The sequence below is a fragment of the Hippoglossus hippoglossus genome, chromosome 24 (assembly GCF_009819705.1).
Source record: "Hippoglossus hippoglossus isolate fHipHip1 chromosome 24, fHipHip1.pri, whole genome shotgun sequence".
Lineage (NCBI taxonomy): Eukaryota > Metazoa > Chordata > Actinopteri > Pleuronectiformes > Pleuronectidae > Hippoglossus > Hippoglossus hippoglossus.
Genome location: NC_047174.1, coordinates 13,001,350 through 13,014,438, shown reverse-complemented (window position 1 = coordinate 13,014,438; position 13,089 = coordinate 13,001,350). Strand labels below are relative to the sequence as shown.

General features: G+C 41.2%; 1 protein-coding gene across 4 annotated transcripts in view; it reads right to left on the bottom strand.

Moving 5' to 3' along the window:
- Nucleotides 1-13,089, bottom strand: part of LOC117758502 (MAM domain-containing glycosylphosphatidylinositol anchor protein 2-like) — a 169,004-nt gene that overhangs the window by 35,442 nt on the left and 120,473 nt on the right. For all 4 annotated transcript variants that reach the window (XM_034580228.1, XM_034580230.1, XM_034580229.1 and 1 more), the window contains exon 10: nt 7,617-7,889. In XM_034580228.1, the coding sequence (XP_034436119.1) occupies nt 7,617-7,889 (273 nt within the window). The remainder of the gene's footprint in view (nt 1-7,616; nt 7,890-13,089) is intronic.

Here is a 13,089-nt window from a genome sequence, read left to right as displayed (position 1 = left end):
CAATATTCCAGATCTGGGGGAAAGGAACTCATACATCAGCCAGATAAAATCATTCAGAGAGAAAATAACAAGTGGAATGGAGACAAATACTGTCAATAATTAAGCAGTGTCATTTATTTTTAAATGTTTTATCTTCATATTGCACCCGTAAAGGCCGTCAGCTGACAAACCTGTCTGTAGTAGCTGAGGATGCTGTTATAAAGGCTGCTTCATGTCTTGCTGATATGCTAATGCAACCAGAAAAACATATTTTCTAACAATAAAAGCAAACGATAATTAGTGTCTGCACTTCACTTGGCACTGTTTCGCTGTATAGAGGCAGCTGTGTTTACAACATACTGTACAGCGAACGTTACATAAGCCAGCCTGGCAGATAGTGTCAGTTTTGCTCATGCCGTGTACGACTGTACAGCGAGGAAAAGGCTGTAATTTGAAGTATAGCAAAGGCATTGAGGTTTAATTAAACTGACTTCTACCCAATGTGTGTTTTTACAAATCGTCTTTAAAGATTCCGATTGTAGACTCATTTTAAAAACACATCACTCTAGGACAGGATAGTACTTTCACACGCCGTACCTTTAAAAGTCATAAAATACTATACTCAGTGAATTTAAGTGTTTCCTACACGGGCGCATGTCTTATTTGGAGAAATGATTATTTTAAAAAACACATTCACAGCAAAAGGCGGAGACATCGTCGCAAATTCACTGGCGAATCGTCGTCTATTCAAATACACAATTTAATTAAGCGAAATGGCCCTCACTCCTAATAAAAGGTTACGTCTGGTGAAGCACATTACCTAACCCACTTACACTGCCTGAAACCGATAACCCTGGGTGGGAGACATCAAACACAAAGTACACAAGACTTAATTGATTTTTTTTGAGATTCAGTTTATAACTGCAGAACCAATGCAATGATTCATAACAGCTCAGTGAAAAAGCCTCCAGGCAGGAGGCTGACCTTGTTTGCAGACTCCCTTTCCATTTTTTTTTAAGGGTCTACGAACATGTTTTCTTCTTCAGGAAAACACTTTGTCCCACCATATGGTAAGTGTTGCTATACGGTCCGGGGCTGATGTGTGATCTCGGCTTTTGTAGCAGAAGTGACATTCACATATGGACGCACAGCTGGTCGAGACAAACTCACCACCACCGCACAAATAGCCGGGTGACTATAGGGAGAAGGCATTAGAGACATTAGAGGACTCGGTGGTAATCGTGTGGTTGTGTCCTTCTGGGATGGAGAGTGAAATCTATCACTGTGGCTTTTCTCCTTTAAGGGAAATGTTGAACTCCTAATGAGAAACTTCCAAATCTATTGAACAAAAAAATAATAAAAAGATTTCTAATGGCGGATCTTGATGTTTTGTCTTCACCCTGTGTTGCTTCTGATTGTATCCTTCATATGTCGGAGAACACTGAGGGCTGCTCAACACCCACTGTTCTGTTGTTCTGATATGAAATGAGCAGAACCCGCCAAAACAAGTCAGGAAATTAAAAGAGAAAGAGAAAATTGCAGGAGACAGAATAGATTGTCTCTGTCCTTCAAGCCTGACAGACTCTCCGTCTGAGCACAGATGACATTATTCATATGCTGCCTTTTTACTCTGACCATGTAATGTCAGTCATTACTACCTACAGGATCCATCAATGTCACCATGTCTCTTTGAGCTGTGGAAAGAATTCAACATCATTCTCCATTTACTGCAGCGCTGAAGTTAAACCCCTGTGACCTGGGTATAGACGATGAAGGCACATAGCCGAAATGCTGCAAACCACGTCTGAGACAGAATTATTCATTTCACCAGACAGTCCCTGAAATTACGAAGGAGTTTGAGTGCCACTTAAAAGGAAAGAAAAATATCTAATATTTCAAGAATAAAGTCACAATATTACAAGAATAATGTTGTATAATAAAGTCATCATTTCAGTCTATGTGTCATTTTAGAATATCAGAAGTTCAGCCTGTCGCCTGTGTTCAAATTAGGAATGCGCAGCATCTTGTTAAGTTATACTTTCGTTTTCACAAATACAATACTTGACTCATCTGCTCCACATCATCACAAGTATCAGGATTTTGAAAAGAAACCGAGTCTATTTTTGAAGAAAGACCCACACAGACTTGAAGGAAATGTAGTTTTTTGTGGAGGGGGAAATGTTTGGTAGTCGTTGACTTTGAGGCTACCACTGTTACATCTGCATAATATTCAAAGAGGTTTTGCAGTTTCTAAAGAAACAATGAGACTGGTTCAAGGGTTTGGATCAAAAAGGAGTAGGACTCCAGCAACTTTGCTTTGCTCCTTTGTTCATTCTTTTTTCTTTGTTTCAAAATACGATGACTTTATATCTCGTTAAATTATGACTTTATTTTGTAATACTAGGACCTTCCTCTCAATTACAACTTTATTCTCCGAAATCTCCGGTTTTGTTTTTCTTTCTTTCTGTATTACTACTAATAGAGATATTACTGTAATGAAATTATCTATCACAAGATCCGCGTGTGAAATAAACAAGTGGCATTGAATTTAGATAGTTGAAATGAGGCCATTTCATTGATTCAAGCTGTGCTGTGTTGCAAATCACATTGTGTTCCATTGGAAGACTATTTCATTTTAACCGTGTCCTTGTTTGATTTTGACAATGGCCTGGTGGCTTGAAACCTGTAGGCTACGTACTGTTTGTAGATTCATTATTTCAATTACGAAACAGCCATTCTTCTAATTGTTATCTATGTTGTTATCCACTGATTATATTGTACTATATTGTATTGTATTGATTAATTTTACTAATCTAGACTAGTGCAGGTGGTAAATCATCACACCCTTAGCACCAATTATGTATCTTTCCACCATTTTAGAACAGAAGCAGGAGCCCATGTATTGCTTGAGTGAAGGTACAATCTATGAAGCTTTTTGTTTTCGCTTCAAGAGATGAATAAATGATAAAGATAAAAATCACACCCAAAGCATCAAATTGTAGCAGCTAAAAAACAAAGTGTCTAGGGAGGTTATTTAAAACCCACCTCAAAGAGCCAAACAAGCAGACAAAAAAATAAAGAAATCAAAATGACAAAACCATTACTCAGAAGCAGATGATGGATAAAGTCATCACGTAATAAAAAAGACTGAATTCGGAGAAGCCAACCAAGTGGCCTTAAAAACAGAGCGTGTGAGTCACATTAAAGAAAATACGATTCTCTCTTAGTATAAAAATATCTGATTGCAGCCAACTTCAGGCACCGAGTTCCAAAATGTGATTTCTGCATCATTAGGAATATCGGTTACAATAAAAATAGAAACTGGAGCCTTACAAGCACATCATTACTCAGAATCTCAAAATACATACAAAGAATATGTGAACATTGTCCCTGACAATTTCCTTCCTCTTCTAATTGATGACGGGCTGCCAAAGAGAGGGATTATGTGTGAGAGGAATGAGAAATATCATTTGTACTTTCATTGTGCATTTTTGAATTCCAGGAAAACTGTATGTTGTTCAGAAGCATGTTCAGTGAGGGGGAAGAAAGAGGAAGATGTCTGGACTAGCTTTGCATTATCAGTTTGATAGTAATTTTATTATTTTTATGCTGATTGTTTGTGCAATGCGTGAATATCTCAACTCTGCTCCTTAAATTTTGACTTTTTTTTCTTTACTGCCACACCTTTATGAGAATGCAACAGTTAAATGTTGCACGTCCCCTGTATTTTTCAGGTTCGGGTTATACGAGACCCTTGTTTCACCCTATCACTGCTTCCTCAGTGCACATTTGCAGCCTGAGGACAGGATGTAAAGTAAACTGCAGACTCACTGCATCAGACCAGAATGAAATAAGAACAAAAACACAGCCTGAAGACCCAAAGATTTGGGAGAAGCATGAAAAAAACAAACAAATAAAAAAACAACAACAACAAAAAAAAGAAACTCAGGGTTCCCATGACAGAGAGCATGAGCCAAAGCTCAGTGATACACATTACGTCCCTCGGAGGGGTTTCTCCCCTGGCACAATTTAATGGCCAACTTGGCCACTACTGCCAACTCACTGTTTCCACAGATGTCCCAATGGCTTGGCACATGGGCATCCATGCACATGCACACACATGCTCCCCTGGCACACGTAATTTCTGAGGCTTCAGAATATATTGTCCTGAGAGTGGCCTCCTGCCCGACTTTGGTGTGTTTGCATGTGTCTGTCGGCATGGTAACATGTATGTTTTCCACGCCGCGTCGACTGAGCCTGCGGGTTCAATCGAGTCACTTCGGCTTCGGGCCAGAACTGCGGACTGATATGTTCTTTATGAAGGAGTCAGGGGGAGAGAGTGGTGAAGGGATTTCCACTGGGGCGTCCACCTGTCTTTACTCGGTAAAGTGAGCAAACCAAGATACCACCTCAATGTAAGAGCCGCAACAAATATTTCATGAGCTTCATCTGGAAGTGGGCTCACAAGTCAAAGAGGAGCTGCAACCTGCCTCTCCAGCACATGATTTATTTCAACCACACTACAGAACATTGTGGATCTCACACTGTGACTGGTGGGTTTCAGGATAAAAATCAAAACAAATCTTGGAGAATAAGAGCTGGAGTTAAGGGAATAGGGCGCGCCAGATTTCATAGATGATGGGAGGAACCAAAGTAGATTTTCTGCACCATGCTCATGCACCCAGGGGGCTTACTAAAAGAGCCTCCATACCTTTGGCAACCACTGAGTCCAGATGGTGGGAATCTGGAGCATTGGGAGGGAGGAATGGAGCGGTGGCGGGAGAGAAGGGGAAGGAGGGATGGAGGATGAAAGGGAAAGAAGGGGAGTGGAGGGTGAGCAATAGCAGGCAAAACCCCTGCTCTGTTGAGAAAAACAAATGGCTAGAGGGTGCTATCTGCTTCTGTCTCCGTTCTGATTTATGACACACAGGAAGAGGGGGGAGAGACGTTTTAAATGAGAAGGATGACGAATGAGGGGAAGACAACGTGGACAAAGAGAAAGCAAGGTGATCGTAAAAATCGAGCGGAGAAAAGGTATGATTAGAAGACAGCAATAGATGAGAGAAATGGACAGTATCAAAGAGGAGAGCGACCTAAGTGGCAGAGGATCAAAGTGACAAACACTCCTCCTGTGACCCTGCAGCTCCTGTCTCTAATGGGAGGTCTGGGAGATTGAAACCTTGGCCAGAGTTCCTGCGGTCACTGAGTGTGGCCAAACTAATTTGGTCCTGTCATAACAACCAAGTAGGAGATGGACACTTGGTGCTCGTGAAAAAAACAATCCAAAAACAGAGGCAATCTCAAAAAGGTAGAGGGAAGAGGCCAAGTGCGTGTTATCTGACAGAACGGCTTTTGTACTTTAGGGCAGAGAAAGAGCCGACATGACTGACACGTCCCATTGATGTGTCGATTGTTATTTAGACTGACAATCTATGATGTTATTTCTGTCAGTCTTCCTTTTATTTCATTCATTTTCTGTCACAAGCAAAGGCATCCGAGAACACTAAGGACCTTTGTATGTTTGTGGAGCCCAACTGTAGCTGTCTAACCGGGGAACTGGTTATAGACATGCAGAAGTGAGAATGAACGGAAAACATCTGCAATCAAGAGCCACTTCAAGACGGACAAAGTTGAGTACAAGTTAGTTTTGTACACCACTGATGTGTGCATTACATTGTGGACCCATCAGGACCTGACGAAAGGTTGGGCTCGGTCACATTGGCAGGACTCTCTACTTGATCTTTTATGCTGCATGTGCCTGTCCTGCAATAAGCACAAATAACAAAATGCCTGTCGGGTTCAGGTCAGGCTTGACTAATTTTCTTTGATAGCATTTTTTTCTGTTCTTCTGCAAATATAAAGAGCTTTACAGCACAGTTCTGTCATTCACACACACATTCAGACAGTGCAGCACTTTCTCTATCATACACACAGGGGCAATTTGGGGTTCAATATCTTGCACAACTGTCGACCTTCTGGTTAATGATGGACCCATTGAAATCTGACAAGTGGTACATTATGTAACTTTTAAATAACAGGAAATATCAAATGTTAGCTGAACAAATGCACCTAGGCACAGAAGGTTTGTTAACCTATAAATTTGTTGTAATTTAATTTAAACTGTTGTTTAATGGAAATTGCAAATTTTAGAAAAGTCTGACTAACTAGTGTGTTACATACTGTCTTAGCATAACACAGCCTTTCCTCCAAGACTGTGTTACATACTGTCTTAGCATAACACAGCCTTTCCTCCAAGACTGATTCGTTTTTCATACTTAAGCCATTTGGTTGGATTATAAGTCCTGTTAAACAAAAACTGCACAAAAACTGTGAAGTATAAATTCTGTGGAAGCTGCTCCAGGATCTGTTTGTTTCAAACTTGTCATCCAAGCTACACAAACCATTGAGTTCTAAACAATGTTCCAAGTGAAACATACTGTTTGAGAGTACAAAGAATAAAACATACATCTAACCACTGCCTTGTTTGTCCAAGTTAATAAGCTAAGCAGCCGAAAAAGGGTTTCACGTTGTTTGAATGAAAATGGATTCTGATCCTGCGTTTTTCCTCAAAGTTACAAAACTAGGACAACAATTGCCCCAGTTTGCAAAACAGGAACAAGACAGATTGTTTTTTTTCCACATCTTCAAACGTTACAAGGATCAGTCTACAATATATCCTGGATGTTGTTATCAAATGCATTACAATCCTTTCAGAGCATTCTTGTTTTAAAAGTTTGGACAATTAAAAGGGAGCTGGTGACAGCATTTTCAAACAACTCACAGAGCTAATGTTAGCTTAATTCTCTAGGTAGCTGCAGCTGACAGTCGTTGCAGCAGCACTGGTCTTTAACACAGGAGACTGCTGTTTGTTAACTATTTCAAACTGACAGTCAACATTTGTTTCTTTTAATCACCGATTGTATATAAAGATGGACGACACGTCTCCACTTCTTCCCACTATCCAAAAATGAAGCCAAAATATAAACACTGCCTTCACACAGAGTAATCGTGGGGTGGAGCCGCAGTAGTCAGGCCCTGCTTTACACAAGCTCGACCAATCACGAGTCAGTCTTCGCTGTCAATCATGATGTTTCAACCCGTTTCTGTAGCATCAAATAACTAATTTAAAACAGACTTACCAGAAATATTGAAACTTGAACCCAAACCAGAGTGATAAAATCGACTTAAAATGACAGAAAGTGCGAAGTTTTTGTTGACGTGTATTTTCACATATTAATTTGGTCCATGTCCCATCCAGTAACATAGAGGAGGCAAGATTTATAACCTTTACAGCAGCCAACAACCAGGTGGTGATCAGAAGGCTTTAGGAGAGCAGTCATGTAGATCATCTATAACCTTAACCACGTGTTTATTATTGTAACCATGACGATAAAGGCATGATAACACAAACCAAGAACGTTCCCCTTAACATCGTCGAGCTAGTTTGGTGCCAACAACCAAACAATCCTTTACATCAGCACGGTCCCGTCACAAAAGCTCTGACTTGATGAGTTAATTAAGCAGCAGATTACTAAGAATCTCCAAATGTGAATCTGCCGGTGCTGTTACTGTAAAGTGCATGTGTACAGTGTGATAATAGACATTACAACAATAAGAACAATGTGACAAGTCTTTACCTGTGACCTGGAAGGTGCATTTGCCTGCACCGGCCTCGTTGATGACATTACAGGTGTACTCCCCCCAGCCGTCGCGGTTGAGGCTGCGGATCGTGTACTCCGTCTCATCTTTTTGGGCGTCGAAGGCTCCGGCGTGGAGTAGCCGGTTTGATAGAAGCCACTCGAATCTTAGCACACGGGAGGGGTGGGCTCGCAGCACCCTGCAGGTCATCACCACAGGTCTCCCGAGGCCCTGACGCATCTCGCTGTAAACCGGTTCCACTGTCGGCGGGTCTGCGCAAGAGACAGAAAGGCTCAGACGAGTTCAGCTAAAGTTTGATAGGGATAGAAAGGTCCTTCAAGGATGTCAATGCAATGGCAATATCAAAGGAAGATGAAAAAAAGTCGTTAAAGAGGGCATAAAGGAGAAGAGAGAAAAGAGTGAGTAGGTGGAAGATGCACTGAAGTCCATACAAGCCAGACACTATTCAGACAAGGGCCCTTTCGGTCAGACTAGATTGTCTGTAACCCCCTGAGGTATAATATTAACAGAGAAAAAGATCTGGAAGACAAAAAAGACAGTCAGACTTCTACATCTAGAAGGATTAGGTGTGAGAAGAATAAATACATTTATTGAAAAACTCAAACATGGACATGTCATGAAAGTGAAAACAAGGGAAATGGGTTTGAGCGATGTTCTCAAAACTCTGACCTTAGACCAAAGAACACAACATGGTTAGAAAATCACAGCTTTTTCAAAGACAAGCATTTGAATCATACAAGGACAGAAAGGGAGAGAAATATTTCAGAGGACGCTCCAACATTAGGACATGAAAGGGTCTATTGAGCAGAGGGAAAAAGTGAGATTTAAGCAAGTTGTAAGTAAACTTTAAACAATCACATCTGCAGAGTCAATACTACTCAGCCACTAATGAAAAACTGAGAGCAGTAAAGGGTGCGGGAACAAAGTTCTGAATGAAATCAGTCACGCTTCACAGAAAATTGGGAACAGCATGATGAAGTGCATCTCAAGCATTCAAAATGGAAAATTAATAACTTATTCCAGTGTCTGACAGGCTTCACCTCTTCATCCTCAGATGTGAACTCAGGAGAATGTCTGCTCAATTGGGTCAGGACTTCCTCTGGAGGTTGCCTCCACAACACAGCAGAGGATTCTCTGCTCACAACAACATGGAAATCTCGAGAGCGCTGAGGTGAGGGGGGCTGAGGCAGAGGAAGGACGTAGCGTATTGATTCGGCGACGGAGATCACATGTTTTTGTTTATAGCACATCAACAAAGGCATCAGCCCTTATCACCAAAAGCTCTCTCGACATCTTCATCGGTGTCTTCATCCTGGTGTATTGTGTTCTCACAGCGGCTCACTTCGACATCCTCTGAAGTGTTTACTAGGGGTCTGCCAGGAGAAACTCCGCAGAAGGTTCAGAGGCTCTCACTCAGAGAGTGCACCCTCAGAGGATAAGTGCTGTAGATAATGGTTTGGATGGATTGAATCTGGATATTTGTTAAATATTTGCTTGATTCATGTGCATGGGGACAAATTAATCTGTAGTTCTTTTTTCTAGAGGACAAAATGGAAGCGCTTGCCTGTGAAACGCACTGAGACTGGTTGCGAATAATTTCCCCGTCTTAAGCATCTTTGCTCTTGACATGCTCACACAGATGCTTGACAAAAGTCACGGCAGGGCTTGAAAAACAACAGCGAACACTGGAGAGAAGAGGCAGAATGACACACAGCCCCTTAATAGCCTGACATCTGCATAATTCCTCTCTGAGTAAAGGAGAGGCGGGGAGCTACAGCCAGGGCTGGGGATGCTACTTTTTAAAATGTAATCTGTTACAGATCACTGATTACCTGATTGAATCTGCGACATAATCTTCTACATTATTCACACCAGATAATATAATATAATTACTGAGCCTTCTGAACTTGATAGGATATGCAATTAAACAAACTGTTTATTAAAATTTACAGCACATCATTTGATTGCACAATTAACGTCATTATCTTCAACCTCAAACAGCCATTTTTTTTACTAAAATATGGGGAAGACACTGAAATAAATATTTTAAAGGAACGAGGAGTTGAATGATGAATGTGCTAACTGTGTTATTACAAGAGACAACTTGAATTATTTAACGTTTTTTTCTGTTGCACATATTAGAGTTAACCTCAGCCCAGGCTATAGAGCAGGGCAGGTCATCCAGAAGTGCAAAAGCAGAGATCAAACTAATATACACCTACATATACCAGTGGGATTTAACTTGTTGCCCTCTATGCTGATTATCACACATCCTGCAATTCACACAGCAGCTACCATAGTTAATGCCACACCATTTGATGAGATAATGAGAAATATAATAAACCATCACACACTGGGTGAAAGAAGAAGTGAACTCAAATCTTCCAAGAGAACGAAAAAAAAGTTTGTCAGCTGATGCTGTTCACGAGGTGGAGAGCGAAGTGGCCTTAATCAGCGTAAAAACGAAACAGCAATCAGCTCCTCCTTCAAACAAGCCTTTCCTGGGCTTTCACCCAAACCCAGTGGCTTATCTGTGACTCCAAGAGACTCCCAATCTCTACTTATCACATTAAAATTGTAGGTTTGTTTGTGTCGGTGAATCACAGCCCAGCTCCACAGCCTCCCTGAGTGGCACTACACCAAATTGCAGTAAGTGCATTTCTATTCACACAGAGAGACAAATGAAGACAGGGTTAGGGTCTGCAGCAAATGAAAAACAAATCAAATCTCTTATGTAACAAAAGCATCCTTTAAACAAGGGCACATGCCGCATCCCCCCCCCCTGTGCGTCTTCCTGTGGAACAGCTGCCCAGCAAACATGAGGCGAAAGGAGCAAAAAGGTCCTCTGTAATATTCCCAGAGCAGCGCTCGCTATGGTTAGTGCAGCGGCGAAAGGTGGGAGAGGGCTCGGAGTTGCTGTGAGTCACAGGCCGAGGGAAAACCCTGAGCACTGGCTGAGAAGTAATCCATCATCGGTCGCCGGTGGATACGGTGACAGTAAAGTGGAGGAAAAACAACATTTAGGAGCACAGAGGCCTTTTCCCCGCAGTCCACGTGGGCTGCCATCTACAGGGAGGAGGAAGCTGAGGTGAATTGGTGTGCATGCGTGCACCTGCATCTCTGAAATACCGCTTGACTGGTTTAGAGTAAACTTCAACTTCAGTCAAAATGGCTTTCGCTTTTTCTTACGTGCACTTCAGGTGAGTGCATCGAGAGAAAGACATGCAAGCCAGTGTATACGTACTTGAAGCATGTATGGTTACCACTTCTTCTATGCATCTGAATGTTAATTTGGTCATTCCTTTTTTAGTCTTCTCTCACAGTATGCACATCTTGGTGGTGGAGGTGTAGTACAAAACATGTGGGAAGCACCACAGCAACATACAAATACTATGTTACGAGTAAAACGTCTGCATTGAGGTAAAAATATTTATTAGCAAAATAAATTATGTATCAGAAATAATAGCACTTAGAGCAAAGAAGACTACAGGCACAATATAATGTTGAGGTAATAACCTAGGTTTCGAAATAATGGCTGAGTTAGAAATAATATAGGTGCTGTGGTCTGTACTAACAAATAAATTCTTGCTAATATAAGAAGGGTAAAAAAGAAGGAATCTTTCTTTCATAATTTATTCCACTCTTGTCTTCTTTGCTGTACGATGGATCAGTGTTAAGCTATTGTCAACAAAACTCAACACAATAAAGGTCCACCTATAAAAGGAAGGCTGCGAGTTTTTTTAATGTGGCCATATTTCAGAGCGTGTATCAAGAGTGGAATTAGAGCTGTGTAAATGGACATTAAACAGATTTAATGACGGCAGAGGGTAAACAAGGAGGGAGTTGGCAGTTTGCATAAAATGGTGAAAGGGGGAGACTGGAAATAAAAATAAGCCTGTCCCAAATAAAGGTCTGGTTTGCTTTGCCACTGAGGTAAATAAAGACCACTGAGCATTAGATTGTTGCAACAGTGTGTCAATGGCATTAACTGCTCTAGCCGGGGGAGGGGGCGCTACTTTTAACTACCTAATGTAGAGTTTAGTCCAGTCCCACAAGATAAATTTAGGTTATAATGAGTTGATTGTAGGGAACAAGAAAATAATTTGCTCTTCTACACACAGTTTTACTGGATTATTTCTTGCAAAAATAATGCATAATTTCATTATTATGTAAATCTGAGAAGTTTGAAGGGGAAATCTCTCCTCGAGCAGAATAACTAACTACTAGACACATACAATTGGCCTCATCTAGGGTCTGCTGTTTGGTAAGTGGTAAGAAGTCAAAGAGGTCTAGAACAATTGGTTTTGTTTTTACGAGGAATTATACATCAGATCACGTTTTTTTATGTAGAATCTTTAGTAAAGCGTACACATTTTCTCTCTGAAATGTGGTGGAGAAGAAGTATAAGGTAGAATAAAAAGGAAATACACAACTAGAGAATGCTGTTTGAGTAATGAGCCTGATCAGTCCTGGTGTTAACATCCATCCTGGGATTCAAACACACGTGCAAAGCGTGACGTACAGGTCTGGACGCACCGAGGTGTGTCCTCAACGGATCATGAGTTACGTGGCCACACTCTCTTGGCTGTGTCATTGTAAATGCGTCCTGGGCCACATATGAAGGATGTCTTCTGACCTGCTGCAGTTTCATCATGAATCAAACATATTTTATTGCCATGTATGAACAGACTAACTTGTGATTCAGGACGGATGTTAATACCAGGTCTGAACAGGGCCTAGTGCACTGAGTTTCCGCTGCTGATGCCTCGTGTGACATCCGTTCTCCTTGTTCCTCATGTATTCACTGTCTGTTGACATGTGTCGGATTAACACGCGACAGAGCAGCACTCCAGTCTGAAATATTTCACATTTTGCTCACAACTGTGTTCAGCAGCCGTGCGTGGGAGTGTAAAAGAAAAACAAAGGGCCTTGTTTTGGGATGGAAGCAAATGCATCCTTCAGGGAGCATTTCCTTTGTAACATAACACGCTTCACCATTAAGTCTTGATAGAAGAAAAGACATTCATTAGGAAGTCAAACAGTTATATACAGAATATAAAATGATAACCCTGATTCAACTGATTTATAATGAGTCCCTGTGTTGAATAATGTAGGGGAACACTGCTCCGCACCAACGCGCCCTCCTTCCCTCACGCAACAGCCGCAGCAATCAAACAATGAACTTAAGCACCGTCTGCATTACCATACAGTTATTAAAACTTGAGGAGAATTCATGAACATAAATATACAATTAATGATAATCAATGTAAACTCTGCAGGGCGAGGAGTAGCCTGGTGATCCGCTAATGGGTTTAGCTCAGCCATTGACCAAGTTATGAATTATTCTGTCCAAACCGTGTGAAGTCTCGTGTTTACAACCTACACATCCGCTGACCTTTTCTGGTGTGGGTCTGATGCAGCTGGTCAATTCAATATTGTTCCATAAAAAAG